The sequence below is a fragment of the Marmota marmota genome, unplaced genomic scaffold (assembly GCF_001458135.2).
Source record: "Marmota marmota marmota unplaced genomic scaffold, marMar, whole genome shotgun sequence".
NCBI classification, from domain to species: domain Eukaryota; kingdom Metazoa; phylum Chordata; class Mammalia; order Rodentia; family Sciuridae; genus Marmota; species Marmota marmota.
The window spans coordinates 15,735,581-15,756,050 of record NW_025999977.1 but is presented as its reverse complement, the minus strand read 5'-3'; the positions used below and the strand labels follow the sequence as shown (position 1 = coordinate 15,756,050).

At 38.6% G+C, this 20,470-nt stretch overlaps 1 protein-coding gene across 1 annotated transcript in view; it reads right to left on the bottom strand.

Annotated features, from left to right (window-relative positions):
• Ppp4r3b (protein phosphatase 4 regulatory subunit 3B) overlaps positions 1–14,798 on the bottom strand; it is a 62,006-nt gene extending 47,208 nt beyond the window's left edge. The window contains exons 1-3 of the mRNA XM_048804938.1: positions 14,353–14,798; positions 12,663–12,718; positions 1,951–2,049 (exon numbers count right to left, since the gene is read on the bottom strand). Of these exons, the coding sequence (XP_048660895.1) occupies positions 1,951–2,049; positions 12,663–12,718; positions 14,353–14,494 (297 nt within the window). The 5' untranslated portion in view covers positions 14,495–14,798. The remainder of the gene's footprint in view (positions 1–1,950; positions 2,050–12,662; positions 12,719–14,352) is intronic.
• Positions 14,799–20,470: the final 5,672 nt, after the last annotated feature.

The following is a 20,470-nucleotide window of genomic DNA, read 5'->3' as shown; positions in this document are numbered from 1 at the left end:
CTAACGATATGGTTTATGATACAAGGTAGTCTTCACTTTTTGAGGTGTTGAAGACTAAAGTTAGCCATGCTTTTGTGACTGATCCCACTGAAAACCTTGGACACAAATATTTGGGTAAGCTGCCCTAGCTGGCAATACTTCATGAGTATTGCCATACCTGGTTGCCGAGAGAAATAAGCACTGTCTATGTCTATAGGAGAGACAACTGGAAACTCAAGTCTGGACATAACTTTCCTGGATCCTGCTCCATGTATCTTTTTCCATGTGGTAATCTTAATCTGCATCATTTCACTATAATAAATTGTAGCCAGAAGTATATTAGCTTTGTTCAGTTCTTACAGTCATTTCAATGAATTATATTGGACCCTGAGAGTGGTTTTAGGGATCTCCCAAACTACCTGAGTAAAAACAGTACAATATACATTTTAGCAAAAAAAAATTTTAGTACAAATATATTTAGTCTTTAATAGTATAAAAATATTCAAAACCACAAATTAAACAGTAAATACTGAGGTGGAGAACAAGGTATAACCTATATGTTGATCACTGCAAAATATTATCCATCCTATAAATACATGTTATAGTGAATATATCAATCAACATCCTAGTTCTTCACAAGGCATTTGTCTTCTGCATTATTTTTTTCTTCTTTAAATGTTTACTGAGTACATGTATAGTTACCATGCTAGCTACCATGCTGTTACGAGGGAGAGAAAAGAGAATGAAATAAAACATCACTTTTGTTAGAATTTATAATTTAAGAAGGCTATTCTTATATACTTTCATTAATATTCTGAACAATATCAAATACTTTTTTTCATTTTGTAAATTAGTAATTTGAAATGAGTGATTTTTCACTTTTAATGTTTTCTCTATAATATTTTTTATAAATTAGTGATTTTAATAGTTCATACCCTTCAGTATGTTTTATTATTTACATGGGTCAGCCCCTGCCCCACTGCACGGATGAACACATGATCCAAGCTCATCTTAAATCAAGAACAGAAAAGCAAATATTTGTTGCATGCATTGTATATGTCTACAAGTTAAGACTTAATTTCTTAAGTCTTAAGTTAAATCTCATTTTATAGAAAACTTCTCACATGAAATATTCAATTCAATCCTCACAGAACACCTGGAAGAGCAAAAAGAAAAAAAAACAAAACAAAACAGGACCCTTTCACCATCATCCACAGGTTTAAAGGCAAAACAGTAACAAAAACAATTTTGGGTTTTTTCTATGTATAGTTTATATGAATCACAAAATCTTATTTATTAGTTTTTAATTGTTTATCAGTGGAAACTATGTTTAATAATGTATACTAATAATGCTCTAGCAACATAAGATGCACAGTAAGATACAAGGTAGAAAAGAAACAAAGCAACCATTCCCAGTTAAAAGTTTATTGATTCAGGGCCTCATATCAAATAATTCTTATTTGGAATGAATGGGGAGGCTCACACTACACTTTCTTGAACCACTTTATTAAATTATCTGGCACTGTTATTAGCAGAACCAAGGGGAAAAAATGATTGTATTATTATCAGATCCATAAACCAATTCAAAAAACTTAAGTACTAAAAATCATTAGAGGCAGGTGCAGTGGTACACATCTGTAATCCCAGTGACCCAGGAGGCTGAGGTAGGAAAATCTCAAGTCTAAGAGCAGCCTCAGTAACTTAGTGATACCCTAAGCAACCAAACCAAGTGAGACCATGCCTACAAAAAAACAAAAAAAAGTGGGAGGAGGCTGGAGATATGCTCAGTGGTTGAGCACCTCTGGGTTCAATCTCCAGCACCCACCAAATAAACAAACAAACAAATAAATAAAATTTCAGGACTCTGGGGGATGTAGTTCTGTGATAGAGAACTTGCCTACCAAGGCCTTAAGTTTCAATTCCCAGCGTTGCAAAGAAAAAAACAAAAATAAAAAAAACCCAAAAACTTACCTGACAAATTTTTTCCCAGATCTCATCACAGCCAGCTTTTTCCTGAAAACTCAGAGCCAGATCATAGTTCTCAGCTTCTGACCAAACAATTAACGTATCCTGTTGAAAAATAAAAGATTTCTACATCATGATGACAGCAAAGATATGTACAAAGTGTACATAAAGTTGCAGAGACCTGAAACAGAACAGCAATGACAAATGCCATCTGAGAAGCACAATTAACCTATACTCAACTGACTTTAGTAATATACTGGCAATGAAACAGTACTTTGGTATTCAAAATAATATTGATGAATTTTCTAAAACAAAAAATACTAAAACAGGTTAGTGGGCTTTGTATGTTACCAAGATAAAACTTAAACGGACTACTTATTCTTGGCTAAAGTTGTAATGTAGACAATTCTAACCATCTACTTTCTATTGTTTCCAGAAAGTCAGCTGCTCCATTCACTAATGGCCTACATGTTTGCTCTTCCTTTTTAGCTAGTTGTCAACTAGTTAAAATTATGCTGACTGAAAGCCAACTATACTGGTGCATGCCTGTAATTCCATTGACTTGGGAGGTTGAGAAAGGAGGATCACAAATTCAAGGTCAGTATCATCAACTTAGCAAGGTCCTAAGCAACTTAATAAGACCCTGTCTCAAAATAAAAAAATGAAAGGCTGGAGATACAACTCAGTGGTGAAGCACTTCTGGGTTAAATCCTCAGTACTCACCCACCCCCACCAAAAAAAGCATGCCAACTAATACCTGAAAAATGTTAATATTTAACTCTACTTTTGGCTTTTTTTTTTTTTAATTGGGAAAAGCCTTTAAGACCTTAAGCAATCTAATGGTGAAATGAAATCACTCATTCTACCTACAAATACTACCAAGAGCACCCACTGGTCTGGCAGCTTAGGTTGTAGAAAAATTAACCCAAGGTTTACCTTAAGTGCCTTACTACAATGTCTTCTTACATCGTATTAAAAAGATTGCACCTTTAAATACAGGTTGTCAACCACTATATTAGAAACTAAGGTTTGGGTTTAAATTAAAACACATACAAAAATCACATTTAAATACTAAAGTCACTATGCAATACTCAAATATTTCAGGATTCATAGTAAAATTTAAAAAAAAAATTTTGGTAGTTGTAGATGGACAGAATGCCTTTATTTATTTTTTTTTATGTGGGGCTGAGGATCGAACCCACATGCTAGGCAAGCACTCTGCCACTGAGCTAATGAAGCTCAGTCCCTCATAGTAAAATTTAATAGAGCTACAATGCTGATTTTAAAAATAAACATGAACTGAACATGATGGTGCAAAACCTATAATCCCAGCAGGTTGGGAGGCTGAGGCAGGAGGATTGCAGGTTCAAAGCCAGCCTCAGAAACTTAATGAGGCTCTAAGCAACTTGTCTCCAAATAAAATATAAAAAAGGGTTGAGATGTGGCTCAGTGGTTAAGTATCCCTGGGTTCAATTCCTGGCACACACATACAAAAGGCAAACAAACAAACAAAAAGCAAAAGTGGGCTGGGGGATACAGCTCAGTTGGTAGAGTGCTTGCCTTGCATGCACAAGGGTCTGGGTTCAATCCCCAGCACCACAAAAACAAACAAACAAACAAACAATAACAACAAACCAAAACCCCAAAACCAACCAAACAACCCCAAAAAGCAAAAGAAACAAACCAAACCATGAACTTAGTTTTACCTCCACCAAAAATATAATCTAAAAAATACCTTATATTTAATAATTGTTCATCTGACCAGTACTTTTAAATATTATGGCCTGATGTTAAGAAATGTAAAACTAGGGATGGGGATGTGGCTCAAGTGGTAAGGTGCTCGCCTGGCATGTGCGGGGCGCTGGATTCGATCCTTAGCATCATATAAAAATAAAATAAAGATGTTGTGTCCACTGAAAACTGAACAATAAATATTAAAAAATTCTCTCTCTTTAAAAGAAAGAAAGAAATGTAAAACTAGCTGGACACAGTGGCACTTATTTGCAGTGTCAGTGATTGTGAGGCTGAGGCAGGAGGACAAGTTCAAGGCCAGCCTCACCAACTTTGTGAGAACCTAAGCAACTTGGTGAGACCCTGAGTCAAAAAAAAGAGGGAGGATAGCCCAGTGTCAAAATGATGCAGGGTTCAATCCCCAACACCAAAAACAAAAAACAAAATAAAATTTAAAAGGGCTGGGAATTAGGTCAATGGTAGAGCACTTGATTAGCATGGGCGAGGCCCTGGGGTTTGATTCAATACTGCAAAACAAAAGAAAAAACTAGAAATGAGCCTCAGATTAATAAAGACAAAGCCTTGAAAATGAAAATATTGGTACTTTTTGGCTCTAACCAGTATATGAAAAATATCCCTTAATTAATCCAGGCCTCAGATTAATACTTCTTATATGCCATATAATCAGGTAAGAATAAATGGAAATCTGTGTTATCACCAGAGTTATCTACTCTAAAGTTTTTATCAGTTGCTCTCACCATCTATGTAAGAGTTTTTCAAACCTTTCTGAAAACCTCTAAAACCATTTTTATAAACAAAACTTTACTAAGAACATATATATACACACACACATACACATGTGTGTGTGTGTGTGTGTGTATGGCACCGCCTCCTCAGTCTCTAAGGGGAATACTTAAAATAACTAAAATACATAAAATGGAAATAAAAGGTTTAAAGATAAAATGAGCAAAATTTTTCAATGTTTCAGTTACACCGACTCCACATTAATAGACCGCATTTAAGACCCAATATGTACTTAGGGTATAATATACTCATAAAATGACAGCGGATATATATTTATATTTAAAAACAATCCTTTATGCTGGGTGCAGTGGTACATGCCTCTAATCCCAGAAATTCAGGAAGCTGAACATAGAATTACAAGTATGAGGCCAGCCTTAGCAACTTAGCAAGACCCTGTCTCAAAAAATAAAAAGGTCTGGGGAAAGGTACACTTATACATTGCTGGTGGGACTGCAAATTGGTGCAACCACCTGGAAAACAGTATGGAGATTTCCTCAGAAAATTGGAACCACCATTTGACCCAATTATCCCATTCCTCCCTATATACCCAAAGGACTTAAAATCAGCATACTACAGTGACTCTGCCACATCAACATTTATAGCAGCTCAACTCACAATAGCTAAGCTATAGAACCAACCTAGGTGCCCTCAATAGATGAATGGAAAAAGAAAATGTGGTACATATACACAATAGACTTTCACTCAGCCATTAAAAAAAAGAAAGAAATTATGGCATTTGCTGGCAAGTGGATGGAACAATAGACTATCATGCTAAGTGAAATAAGTCAATCCCACAAAACCAAAGTCTGAATGTTCGTTCTCTCTGATAAGTAGAGGCTGACTTATTATGGGGGAGGGGGTGTGCCACAGTCTGGCTGGGCACAAAAATAACCCAGCCTCCACCAGGCACTTGTATGTTCTAACAGGAACTACTTTATTGCCCCAACTCTCACCTGCACTCCACGCCGCTTCCAGGAACACCACACACCAATTGGAACTCCCTCTATGGGAACTTCACCAACCAATGCGAACTCTCTAGGAATCCCCGCTAGAGCTCAACCGGAACCAGAGAACTCAAAAGTAGCAGGCGCCTGAGGCATCAGAAGCCGCCCTATTGCAGTGGTCTAATTTATAACTGAATACACAGCCAGTTTCAATCCAGCATCATCCAGTCATAGCAATTATACACAGCTTAACTTCTTTTTTTTAAAAAATATTTATTTTCTTTAGTTTTCAGCAGACACAACATCTTTGTTTGTATGTGGTGCTGAGGATCCAACCCGGGCCACACGCATGCCAGGCGAGCGCGCTACCGCTTGAGCCACATCCCCAGCCCCACAGCTTAACTTCTTAATGGCTCACTGGTGTCACCTACTTCTGGCAAAATGCCAGGGGCCATTCCGACTCTCAACAGGGGTGGGGGCACGGGAATTCACTGGATTGGACCTCCCAGAGTGGGGGGAAGAGTGAGGGATGGGAATGGGAAAGACAGTAGAATGAATTGGACATACTGTTCCTGTGCTTATATATGAATATACAATCAGTGTAACTCCACATCATGTATAACCACAAAAATGGTAAGTTATACTCCATGTATATATGATATGTCAAAATACATTCTACTGTCATGTCTAACTAAAAATAATAAATTTTTTTTTTTTTAAAAAGGGCTGGGGATATAGCTTAGTGGTAAAGTACACTGGGTCAGATTCCCAATACCATAAATCTAATATCCTTTAAACTTTTTAGGAGTGGCAAAGCTCTTATCAGATCATTATCATCATCATCTATTTTGTCACACAGCTCAGAGCTAACACTAAAAGTGTAAATATCAGTCTGGACCATTACTGTCTTCATTTGTATGTACTGTTTCAGTCTTTTTTCCATTTTGTTGGGGTTAGAATAGTTGGACTACAATAATTTGTACCTACTGAACAAAGTAGGTACAACACATTTTTCATCAAAGAGCTACTTTTCTCTTGGAATATCATATTTTTGACATGATCACCTGTTTACATTAATAAAACTCAGTTATCTTCTTTTGATAAAATATGGGAAAAGAAGGTTTCTTCTTCATCTTGAAGTCAGAGATTGAACCCAGAGGCGCTTAATCGCAGAGCTACATCCCCAGGCCTTTTTTAATATCTTAATTAGAGACAGGGTCTCCCTGAGTTGCTTAGGGCCTTCCTTAATTGCTGAGGCTGGCTTTCAACTTGAGATCCTCTTGCCCTAGCCTCCTGAGTTGCTGGTATTATAGACCTGTGCCACTGAGCCTGGCAGGAGATTTTTTTCTTAATTCCTTCATATTTTATATTTCATTTTGACATCACTAGTACTACAAAATGAAATTGATAGCCCTTCTTAGAGGTATCTTAGGCACGTTATATTCAGGCTCTAACCACCTTCTGAAAGAAAGTACAGCTGGGCAATGGTGTTGCACACTTGTAATCCCAGTGACTCAGAAGGCTGAGGCAGGAGGATCATAAGTTCAAAACAGCCTCAGCAATTTAGTGAGTTCTAAACAACTCTGTGAGACTCTGTCTCAAAATAAAAAAAGCGCTGGGGATGTGGTTAAACACCTCTGGGTTCAATCATCTCTGGTACCAAAAAAAAAAGTAAATCTGGATTAGGACCTGAGTACTATTCTCAGCTTCACTGTTGACTATTTCTGTGGCTTTTGGCAAATAATTTAAACTCTTTGATCTTTCCTGAGAGGAAAATCCTGCCTACATCAAGAATGTAATTATCATGAACACAGTTCTTTTATTGAATTTATTATGTCTAGGCCCTGTGCTAAACCATTTTTCATATGTTAACTTGTAACTACCATAAGATAGGTAGCTTTAAAAGATAAGGTTCAGAGAAAAAAATTGTCCTAAATCACATAGCTAAAAATTTTCCTCATTCTCTAATCTTTCCAACTACGTATCCTTCCACTTTATTGTGTATTCATTCTTCCTGCTTACAAAGGTCTAATCCATCAGCATGCCCTGTCAATTCCATCCTCAAAATATATCTCAAATCTCTCTGCCTTTAAACACCTTCACCACCACCATATTCAATCACACATTATTTCTTACTTGGACCATGCAATGATCTCAACTAATTTCTCATTTATTGCTTCTTTCCAATTCCACAGACTTGATATTAAGATTTTCAATTATGTCCCTCCCCTACTTAAATTCTTCAAAAGCTTTCAAATTTAATATAAAAAAATCCAAACTAGAGCTAGGTACAGTGGTACACATCTGTAAACCCCAGACACTCAGAAAGCTGAGGCAGGAGGATCACAGTTTGATACCCTTCTGGGCAACTTAGTCCCTGTTTAAAAAAAAATGAAACAAATGAAAAAAACAAAACAAACTAGAGAGTGACCACAAGCAAAACTCAACCAAGTATTACTGGATCAATGAGTAAATGTAGACAGTTCAACAAGGCTTAGTTTTAAATTCTGTTTTTAATTTATATTTACTCCCTCAAAGGAGGTGCCCTCTTGCAGCTAAAAATTGATGATTTTTAAATTAGCACCTCTTTTCCTAAGCTACCCTACCACTAGTCCCAGATGTCATTTATAAAATTTCCCTTTATTATTTTTTTTACTACCACTTCAAAGTCTAATGAAAAACAGCAAGACACAGGACAGTATATCGTATACTTTTATTTAAGGGAGAATCTATGTATGATTGTGTGCATTTCTGTTTTCACGTTCATACTTCAAGGAAAAGAGATATGTGTGTATATACATATACAACACACACACAAACTCAAGTGGTAATACTGGTGGTTTGCTTTTTTTTTTTTTTTTGAGACCTAAAGTCTCCCTAAATTGTCCAGGCTGACCTCAAACTTGTTAGCCACCGTGATTATAGGTGTGTACCCAGCATGTGAGTGGCCTTTAACAAAGAAATTATATGGATAGAGGAGATTTTGTTACATATATTTTGAAGCCTCAACAACTGAAGAGGCTTAGTCAGGAGGATAACAAATTGGTGGGCAGCCTCAGCAATTTAGCAAGGACCTACACAAATTAATAAGACCCTGTCTCAAAAAGTAAAAAAGGACTGGGGATACAGCTTAGTGGTAAAGCACCCCTCGGTTCAATCCCCAGTACCTTCTTCCCTCCAGAAAAAAATTTGTATTTTTAATTTTAACAATGTATTACATAGTCAAAATAGTTCCCCCCTCCCAAACAAACAAGCCTCAAAATGAATAATTAATGTAAGCCTGCTTAACTTCCCATTTTCTTCCAATTTTTCTGGTCCCAAAGACTCAAACACAAGATAGAATCAAATTCTATCTTGTTCATATTAAAAAATTCACCAAATCTTCTAGCACTTTCAGGAGAATATACTGGATCTCTATCCCCTTTTTTTCAAGCTCATAAATCATACTTTCATGTATTTTAATTACTGCAAAAAGTCTTGCTACCAAAACCTCTTCTGCTCTGCCTACCCATTTTATTATTCACAACATTATCACACTGTTTTCCTTAAACACACTATTATTTTCATTATCTTATGCCCTTAGAAGAACCTATAGTGGCTAGGTATGGCACAATACATCTGTAACCCCAGCTATTCAGTATGTGAAAATGAGTCAAGTTCAAGGCCTGTTTGGGCAACTTAGGGAGACCTTCTGTGGGGGGGGAAGTGGGGAGGCTGGGGATGTAGGTCAGTTATACAGCATTCCTGGGGTCAATTCCCAAATCACAGCAGCAGCAACAACAACAAACCCCAGCCCAATAGTTGCCCCCCGCCCCTCAAAGCAAACTAAGCTCTCAAAAAACTTATGCCTTTTATAGCAGGTGCTCTAATTCCTTCCCATCACAGTTCCTTCAGCAATAACCACTCTTAAGACTGAAATTTTTCTGATTCTAACTTATATCAATCCATCCCATCTCTAATTTTCTACTGTCCAAAGCTATAAAATATAAGTTTACTGTTTATAACATTTTATGTTGGCACATACCTGTTATACAACCCTAGTCAAGACTCTTAACCTTTTTGTACATTAGCTGCCTCTCCATGAAATCTTTTTGAGGGATGAGTTAAAATATTTTACTATCAATATTATCATCATTCTGCAATTGTTTCATTTGTGATATTTACCAATAAAACTGAGGTGAGGATTTCTTTCTATGCCCTTCCTAACCCTGACTAACACACAACTATGTTAAATACAATAAACTTACATTCTTATGACTCTGCTTTCCATTTTGAAGATCAGTGGAACTGATTTCAAATAACTTAAAAATTTTGACATACATCAGGCACTTTTTTTCACTCTGTATTATATAATCATTCTTTTCCCAATGTGTTTAAAAACATAACAAAGTGTAGTAACAAAGTACATTCCTTTCTCATTAACTTCTTCAGTATTACACACAGTAAGGAAGAAAGCAATGAGAATGATATTCAGTATTTGACATTCAACAACCTGAATTTATTTAATATGTTTAAATGTAGCAAATCTCCTACAAATACTCCATTCACTCACTAAGCTTTTAATTAGAACTCCCTAATGAATAATCTACTTTATGTAAATTTTGGAAATACTTTTCTAGATTAAATTATTGAAAAACTCAAAGAATGACATTTAAAAATTAATTCTTATGAATAAAAAATATTAATGTATTTGGAAATCTCAATTTGTATACTTGTAAAAAATGCAAACCAAATTTAAGATTTTGGTGAAAATATGAGAAACCACATCTACTACAATGAAACTAAATTTAACACTTAATTCTTTTAGTAAAGTGCATTTGATTTAAGTAAAAATAAAGAAAATAAAAAACCAGGTTATTCCACTTGCAGGTTTTTCATTCCTATACAAAGCTTTTCCATACCAAAGAATTCCCTGATGAATTTTAATGTTATATAGTAAAAGCAAACTACAAAGCAAAACAAAATAAAAATTAGCATTGAGAGGTGGTGTGCTCCTGTAACCCTAGCAACGCAGGAGGCTGAGGCAGGAAGATTGCAAGTTTTTTTTTTTTTTAAAGAGAGAGTGGGAGAGAGAGAGAGAGAGAGAGAGAGAGAATTTTTTAATATTTATTTTTTAGTTCTCGGTGGACACAACATCTTTGTTTGTATGTGGTGCTGAGGATCGAACCCAGGCCACACGCATGCCAGGCGAGCGCGCTACCGCGTGAGCCACATCCCCAGCCCATGAAGATCGCAAGTTTGAGGCCAGCCTCAGCAATCTAGTGAGACCCTGTCTCAAAATAAAAAATAAAAAAGGGCTAAGGATGTGGCTCAGTGGCTTAGCACCTCAAAGTTCAATCCACAGTACCAAAAAATTGTGGGGAGGGGAAAAGGGTTTGAGATATACAGTTCAGTGGTAACATGTGTGAAGCTCTGTGGAAAAAAATGCTCAAGATATGGTAAACATGTTCATGTATTCATGACAAATGTTTAATTTGATTTGTCACCAAAACAAGATATACGACATTTTCTAAGTAGAGGAAAAAGCTATTAATTGCATACTAAGAATTTTAAAATATTTTGAAGAACTAATTATATATGAAAGTTTTTAACAGTAAAACTTTTCATTAGTTGTGCAACAGACATAATTTTAGTCCCTTCACTGTTAAGTATTTGTTTCTGGGAATCCACATTTTCAGATATCTTGAAGAATGTACTTGATGCTGTAAATGTAATTCTAAAATAATTTCTCTTTTCCTTAAAAAAAATCTCTGCCATAATAATTTTATATACTATACATGCAAAATGAAAATAATCCAAATGTTTGGTGGGTGTATATCACATATTAGAATTCAATAGTGTGGGCTGGGGTTGTGGCTCAGTGGTAGAGTGCTTGCCTGGCCATGTATGAGGCATTAGGTTTGATTCTCAGCACCACATATAAATAAATAAAATAAAGGTCTACCAACAACTAAACAAAAAACAAAAACAAACAAACAAAAAGAACACAATAGTGTCGTAAAAAAAAAAAAAAAACCCAAATATATCTACATTACTAACACGTAGAAATCTTCAAAATAAATGAGTGAAAAAAAAATGCAAGTTGCAGAGTACATGTAAGAAAATATGACAATTGTGTAAAGTTAAAAAAAAAACATAGAAGACTACATACTATCTTTGGATATGTATATATGCAGAAAAGGTATAAAATCATCTACAAAAAAGAATATATATCAACATTAGAACAGGGTTATCTACAGGGAAGTAGAGAATGGATAGAATGGGATGGACACAAAGCGGGCTTTAACTCTACCCATAATGTTCAACATTATAAAAAGATTTGAAACAGATATGGCATATCTTTTTTAAACTGGGAATTGAACCCAGGGGCACTTTTCCATTAAGCTACAATCTCAGCCCCCACCCCCCCTTTTTAAAATTCTCTACATCACATAGGGCCTCATTAAATTGATGAGGCTGGCAACTTTCCTGGCCTCAGCCTTCTAAGTTGCTGGGATTACAGAGTATGTCCCATCATGCCTGGCAAATATGGCATAATATTAACATTATTAAATCTAGTGGTGTTACAGATATCCATTATAATATTCTCTTTACTTTCCAATTATGATACATTTCTCATAATAAAAATTAAACACATTCACACAAAAAACTTTAATCACTGCAACCATTTTCAGATTAAATAATTAGGCACCTTAAAACACAGCACAAGTTTTCTTTCCCAAAATAAGACAATAAATGTACATGGGAAATGCTATATAACTGGCAATGTACATGTCCATACAGGTACCCACTGATTATTAAAAATATACAACAATCAGAGATCAGTACTTACATGCTTCTACTTCAAAAACTTTTACCTGAGTTAAAAGATTTAATTCCCACTAGAAATAGACTTCCCTTCAAATTTTCTTTTATGCTATTTCCTTCAATCAAAGGTGATTCTGAATAAAAGGTTTAGTGTACCAGGTATAAGAGAGATCCAGCTTACTGCAGTTAAGTCTAATGAATACATTGTATACTAATAGAAACTAAACAGTGGCTCAATTTAATAATTAAATTATTGACAGTACAAAAACCTCCAATTTTCAGTATGAACCTGTCAACATGGAAGGGAATCACACATGGTCTCTTTGTTTACGGAACATTTTTTCCTTGTCAGGAAAGCATTCCCATCTTTGTCAGATTAATATTTCCTTGGTGACAGATGAAGTCTTTCAAATTAAAAATAAAACTACTTGCCTGTTGTTTCTGATATGCAGTGTTTGGATTTATCTTTGATTCTAAGAGTAGTGATCCTGAAAGATAAAAAATAAGTCTCAAATTATAAAACTGTGAATAAAAAACTAACATATTAAAACATTAATAACAACAAGCTGGGCACTGTGGTGCAGGCCTGTAATTCCAGCAGCTAGGGAGGCTGAGACTGGAGGATCTCAAGCCAGCCTCAACAAAAGCAAGGCGCTAAGCAACTCAGTGAAACCCTGTCTCTAAATAAAATACAAAATAGGGCTGGGGATGTGGCTCAGTGGTTGACTGCCCCTGAGTTCAACCCCCCCCCCCACCAAAGAAACCAACTAAACAAATTAAAAAAAAAAAATTAACAACAACAAAATCTTTTCAGGGCAGAGGTTGCAGGCAAGTGGTACAGCACTTGCCTAATATGAGCAAGGTTCTGTGTTTAATCCCTAGTACTACATAAAACACAAAAATTCCAAACTGATCATGTCTTTCCACTCTGCTGAACACCTTAAGTAATTTCTCTCCAAATATATTCATCGTTATTTAATTTACAATATTTCATTGTATCCCCACCTACTCCTAAAGGAAAAAAAATCCATCTAAAACTAACACCCAGACCAAGAAGATGAGGAGATGGGATGATAAATTTAAGTTTCAATGAAATGAAAATTTTAAGGTCAAAATGACCATTTGAAATCAAACTTTTAATAAAAAATTGCTTTTATTGTATTTCCAGTTTAACAAATAAGACAAATTATGAAGGACCACGACCAAGATCTATAAGTATTCAGTATACAAATTAGTGTTGCATTTATCCTTTTCCTAACCCTAAGAACAAAAGAATGCCTTATAATACAGAAATAAATGCCCTGTTTAAAAGGGAAAGTACGAGAGTGCACTATTACAAGAATAAATCTAATTGTTAACTTTCTATTACCTGAAAACATCAGTTGTTCAACTGGAGGCATTCTAATTATACTGCAAAAGGGGTTTTAATTATAGCTATATATTTTATAATTTAAAAATATTTCACATGACTCGTATCATCAATCAACGAAATCGAGGAGTTTACAATCTGCTTTGGTGTCCTTGCTGAGATTGTGATGTATCCACTTTTTCATAGCACCCTCTACAAAAGCAGCCCGGAGGAACCCCAGACTAAAGATGTATGTGTTTGTGCGTGCACATGTATCGTGGCAACTATCTGCAATAACCCCAGGAAAAGGAGCCTTCTGGTTTTCCCCCGCACCTGTCGACTGTAGCAACGAAACCGGTTGCTTAAATTTAGTGTTAAAAAAATAAAAAGAAAAATAATAAAAGTTTTGCTAAATCTTTTGTACAAGACACATAATGGATAAGAATATAACTGATGGAGGTGTCAGCTCCCCAGGGTAGGCAGATCACTATCGCTTCTCTCAGTACTTCCTCCCACTCTCTCTCTAAAACCTCTTCAAAGGAGGAACTGGAGAGGAAGGGGTCAAATCCTTAATAGGGATGGGAGGCGGGGGAACGGAGAATCTGCGTCTGACCGAGGGTAAATCCAGGCAAAGTAGTTTGTTTTTACCATATGAGCAGGCTCGACACCAATCGCTGTCCCAAGAGATGATAATAGGAGTAACCGGGCTTAGGGCCTAAACCTCGGGCTGCACCCCAACGGAAGAGACTTACTCTATGGTCCCAATAACCTTACCGTCGGACTCTGCCCGAACCAGCAGGGACATCCCCTTGAGTTCCTCCACATAAGTGGAGGAGACGTGCCCAGTGCCTCGGTCGTCCCATTGCCGGTCTTCGTTCAGGGTATAAACCTTCACTCGTCGCCGTGTATCCGACATGGTGGCTGATGTCCCCACTGCTCCGTCCGCCGCCTCCTTGCTCACCTCTTCCGCGACCCTCACTCTTGAGAGACAGTAGTGGCGGCGGCGGCGACGGCGGCGATGGTGGTGGTGGTGGCAGCGGCGGCGGCGGCTCTGGAGAGGCCCCAGTTCACCATGGCTCCAGAGGTTCAGCCGCGAAAAGGGTTGACAAGAGCCACTGAGACCCCTCCACTCGGAGTCCCCGTTATCTCCTACTTCAGCCCCGCACACCTCCACCCTCCCGTCCCTTTGCCCCCCAGAGCTCGCTCGCTCTCCCGCCGCCGCCGCCGCCGCGGTAACTACTACAGATCCGCCATCTTGTAACCCGATTCTCTCTGCCTTTCTCTTCCTCCTACAGCAGGCTCGCACGGGCTGTCCTAGCAGGGGCTACGGCGGCCGACGAGTCCAAGGCAAGGACTCCTCCACACGCGCTTCCCGGGCCCGAACGCTCGGCGCTATCGCGAGGAGGGGTGCCTGGGGTGGGAGGGGCTATGTAGGCCTTCCTCCACTTCCGGCCCCTCCTCTTGCGCGAGATCTCGGTTGGACGGGAGGTTCCCGCGAACTCCCGGACTCCTCCGGCGCTGAGATTTGTTTGTGCGGCGCGTGATAGCCAGGTTGGTAGGGCTGGTATGGCACGCGAGCTCAGAGATCCAGTTTTGAGGAAAAAATGAAGCCAGCTTGAGAAGTACATGTCCTTGAACAGGACTAACCCGAAGCAAAAAGGAAAGAGACGTGCATGCAATCCTTAGTGGAAATTCGCCGTCAGCCAGAGACAAAATTTAAACTTTTTTTCCTGTGAAGACGAAGGAACTTGGAGCGCTTTCAACCTAACTAAAGCTCATTATATAATAATTTATTACAGTTGAGCCTCGGTCCAGGAAATGTTATATAGATACCCAGATCTTTAGGAGATTTTTATGTCCTACACAAGTGTTGTCAGTTTCCTATTTCCCGCGAATGCCTTTTACCATTAGTCTCGTAGTAGTTGGCCATTTGAAAAACAACGTTTCCGCTTCATGAAAATACAGTAGTTATGTTACCTCGAAAAATAAATCTGTAGTTAAGGGGAGTGGCGGGGAGCTACCTTCTTAACCCATCAGAGAATACTGGATACCTTCGAGTCTCTCCTGCGGGCATTTCCTGAGTTTTCTGTCTTGCGCACTGAATAAGCGAAGAAGGAATTCTCTTGGCATTCATATTGTCATTCATTGTGTAGTGGATACTGGTGACTCACTGGGTCTTAATACATGTCGCTTATTTAAGTCCCTTTATTTGTTATCCAACACGGTCTTTAGAACCCTTTATCCCGAATGATGAAAACCGAGGTGCTGTAGTGCATTTTGGGAGTTCTAGTCATCATTTATCAATGTTCTTGTCAAAACGTGCTCATGTTTTGACCAGATTACTTATTACTTATGTGTGAGTACACTAAAAAGTGAGACAATGCCTTAAACAGAAAAGACGCCTGGAAAAAATTAAATTCTAATTTGAAAATCTGGATTCAGCTGGACGTAGTGGCGCATGCCTATTATCCCAATGACTAAGGAAGATTAAAATAGGAGGATCCCCGTTCCAGGCCAACTTTAGCAATTAAGCGAACTTAGTAGGTCTCTGTCTCAAAAAAAGTAAAAAACAAAAAAGGGAGTGGACTGGGGATGTAGTTTAGTTGTAAAGAGCCCCTGATTTCAATCCCCAGAACAAACACAAAAATCCGGTTTTCTTTAATCTATAAAGAACTTCAGAATATGAACTTTGTTATACATAACAATAAATGCTCAATAATTGCTGTGATTGATGTGCACAAAATGTATTTTAAACCCCAAAATAATTGTCTTGGGTGAAGGATTTTGAGAGAACTTTTGAGCCCACTGTTAGAGGACACCTCAGCCTTAAATCCAAGACCTTTCTACACTCCTTGAATATAGTCTTAGGAGGACATAGCTTGGGAAGAGGACTTAGCAGACCCTGGAAATAGGCTACAAAGTGGAGAGTGAGTTTTAGGTAGACATGTCCCCTTGATTCCATGGACTTCTTGCCCCTGGGGAAATGCAGGGAAAGAGGCCCCTAGATTAATCCCTAGTATAATAAATAAAAAACCAAACAAATAAATACAACTTGTTGTTTATATTTGTAGGTGCAGAACCGCTGAATACAGAGGGCCAACCATAATCCCTTTCTGGTATCTGCTTCTCTGAGGACCAGAGCTGACATAGGTGGTACACTGAGTGGTGCAAACAAAACAAAACAAAACAAAACAAAAAAAACAGTAAGATGAGATTTGGAGAGTAGTGGAATGGCTTTACTCAGAACTTGGTGTAAAGTGGCCACCCTGGTGATGAAGACTTTACCAGTAGTGATTATAGGAAAACATATCAAAAGAGAGGACTTATTTGTCTTTTGTGACAATTCAGGAATTTGAAAGATATGGGAAAAACAATGTTTATTACTAATGCAAGTAATACTTTGCAAACTGTTAAGGAGACACTGAGGGCACTTCAGTTAGAGGCTAACCTTGGAAGCCTGGGGCCCTCTCTGGAGTTTAACAAAGAAGCTCTTTTTGCTGCAGTGCAAGAGTAGACATGGGATTGGATAGTCATAGAGCTTTACAGATCCTGGTTGGGAAAACCTGAATCTTTGAAACTGGAATGGCTTAGGATATTGGCTCTAAAGACACCTCTGGACCCTCAGAGCTTGCAGACGCACTTCATAACTTCTAGTATGAGAAAGCACTTAACTCCCTGCAGTAAAACCTCTTTCACAATTGATCTCCTTTCTCTTCTGGCTGTAAACCCATAGAAACCAGGTTTAAATCTCAGTATAATCTATGTGGGGACTTCTGGGTCTGATAAAGGAGGAAGGACTACATATTGAAGGAACTGAAAAGCTAGTATGTACTATCAGGAGCCAGAAGATTACACTTGAGATGGGATTAAGGGGGCTGGAATTAAGACTGGCTAAATAGGCACTTTTGGGGGGAGGATTAAACCTTAGCAAGAACCCCAAGGAGCTGAGGTTGTAGCTCAGTGGTACAGTGCTTGCCTAGCATGTGTGAGGCAATGTGTTTGATCCTCAGCATGACATACAAATAAATAAATGAACATATAAAAAATACAATATTATTAAAAAAAGAGAACTCCAAGGATTGGGGCAAACTCACTGCCTAGGAAAATAAAGGCTTATAACTGAAAGCAATGAAAATGAGCTCACACCACAGAAACTTTTGACTTCTGGGAAAGAAAGCTATTTATTTTGGCATGTCCATGCAGTTGCTGTTCACTTATTAGTACTAATTTTTTTACAGTACTGGGGATTGAACCCGAGGCCCTACATGCTAAGCAAGAGTTCTTTCCCTGAGCTACACTCCTACCCCAGTCTTAATTGCTTTAAAACAATTTAAAAATTGCTTTTTAGATGATTATCTGCTAGTTCTTTCTCCCCAACCCCTTTTAATCTCATCATGTTGATTAGTACCTCCAGACTATTGAGTTACAGTGGCGATTCTTGTTTTGTTCCTGACTTTAATGGTCATGGTCATGCCTCTATTGTTAAATAGCTGTTTCTAATTCCTGATTGATTCCACTTACTGATATAAAGATATTTCCTAATATTCTAACTCTCCAGGAACTGTATATCATATTTATTTATTGTTGTACCAAGGATTGAACGTAGGAGTGTTTAGCCACTGAGCCACATCCCTAGCCCTTTTTATTTATTTTTACTCTTGATAGGGTCTTGTAAGTTGCTGAGGTAGTCTTGAACTTGACATCTTCTTGCCTCAGCCTATGGAATTGCTAGAATTAAAGGTGTGTCACTACACCCAAAACTCTACATTGAATTTTATAAATTATTTCTTTTGCATCTGGGTAATCATATGGGTTTTCTCTGAATATTTATTATTTTGTGTGTATGCTACCGTGGATTGGACAGAGGGGTTCTTTACCACTGAGTCACATCCCTAGCTCTTTTTTATATATTCTATTTAGAGATAGGGTCTTACTAAGTTGCTTAGAACCTCGCTAAATGCTAAGGCTTTTAACTCATGATCCAGCTGCCTCAGCCCCCAGAGCCACTGGGATTAAAGGTGTGCACCACCACACCTGGCTCCTTTTTTAAATTTTGAGACAGGGTCTCACTAAATTGTTTAGGGTCTTGCTAAACTGCTGAGGCTGGCCTTTAATTGGTGATCTTTCTGCCTCAGCCTCCCTAGTTGCTGGGATTACAGGCAGGCACAGTAACACCCAATGACCCACACTCCTATCTATCTGGATTAATCTAAGTTTCTTCATTATCTCTTTACAATTGCTCAAGTTATGAAAGTATCTTGGTATTTCCTTAACCTTTTTCTGAACACTTCTTTTGTAAAAAAGACTTGTAAATCCTGGTTCTAGGATGTGTGACTTGGCTACTTTGAAATAAACTCATAGTCCTGCAATAAATTCCCCCCTTTGCTTTAGCTTAGCTTGGGTTGTCTTCTAATCATTGATACCCAGCAAGTCTTCAAAATATATTCTTTTCCATTTCTGCTATCATCCTAGCCCCACTTTCTCTTAAGCCTGGAATTTTATAAAAGCCTACTAAACTTTTCATATGGTTCCAGTGTTCTACCTCTTCCTTAGAAATAACCAAGCTTAAATGATTAACACTTTGAAGATATTACATTGAGCTGACTATGTCTGTTAGGTGCAGGACAGGCTGAGTAAGCTATCTGCAGGGCATGCCAAACAAAGTTAGCTGCAGGATGACCTGGCCACTCAAACCCTCTCTCTGGTTCTTTATCAACTATTTGCTTCAAGCCCAAACGCCCAAGCCCCCGCTCAAGGCTGAACACTCAACCCCTTGCTCAAGGCCAAACACGTAACACCCTTTGTGCCAACAAGGCAGCTTGCAGACCCAGAGACCTCCTTAGATTTGGGCTATAAAAACTCCCTCCTGCCAGGCTCCTCTCTCTCTTGTTCTCTCTCTTGCTTTCTCTCTTTCTCTCTCTCTCCTCTTTCTTTTCTCCTCTGTTGCACTGCTGCAATAAAGATCTCTTGGTTGCTCCAAGTGTTGTGGTCACTTTTCTTTCATTTGGTGCCGAAACCCGGGAGAGGGTTAAAACCCATTTTTGGGTGCCTCTTCCTTCGGAAGTGCCACTCACCTGACGACCTGAACCCATTTTCTCGATCGCCAGAACTACATCCACCACCGGCCTTCGATTGGTGAGTTTCTCCTTCCTGGAGTCCTAAACCCAATGGTGGTGTCAGGAGGATTTGACAGTTGATTGTCCCGGCAAACCTCTCTGCCCACCTGCGGGGAGGAAAACACACCACCACAGCCTTCAAGGCTACGGTGGCCCTCAGGGACTCTTTCCTAGGGCAGATTAGACTTCCTGGGTTCAAAATTATTCCGCTTCCTCTTCCCAGCTGTTAATTTACCAGCATAGGCTTTGTAGGTCTCCCTCAAAGGACTGTGTAACCTCTGGGAACACATAACAGAGAACTGAACATCACACCCCACCCAGACCTTCACGGTCTCAGTGGCTCTCCTAAAATCCTAATCCTCACACCTTCAAGACTCAGTCGCTAGAGAGAACCTTACCCTCCCCTTCCTCCCTCTTCCCCTGTCTCTCTCTTTCCCCTCTTTCCGGCCCTGGGAGTATCCGGCCTCTCCAGGAGGGGTCCCGAAAAGCCTTGGCCAAGGTCTCCCACGGCTCCTGCTCCGTCCAGGATGAGAGCTTTGACTGTCAGGATTCGGTGACGACCAATCTCTGCAGCTGGAACCTGCCACTAAGGCACTCCTGATTTTTGGCTCTAGCGGGGACGCCCCTTTTGCCAATAAATCAGTTTCCTCCTTCTCTCCTATACTATCTTTGCGTCTCCTTCCCTTTCCCTTATACTACGTTTGCGTCTCCTTCCTTCTCCCCTAACTATGGTTGTGTCCTCTTCCCTCCTCCTTATACTATGTTTGCGACTTGGG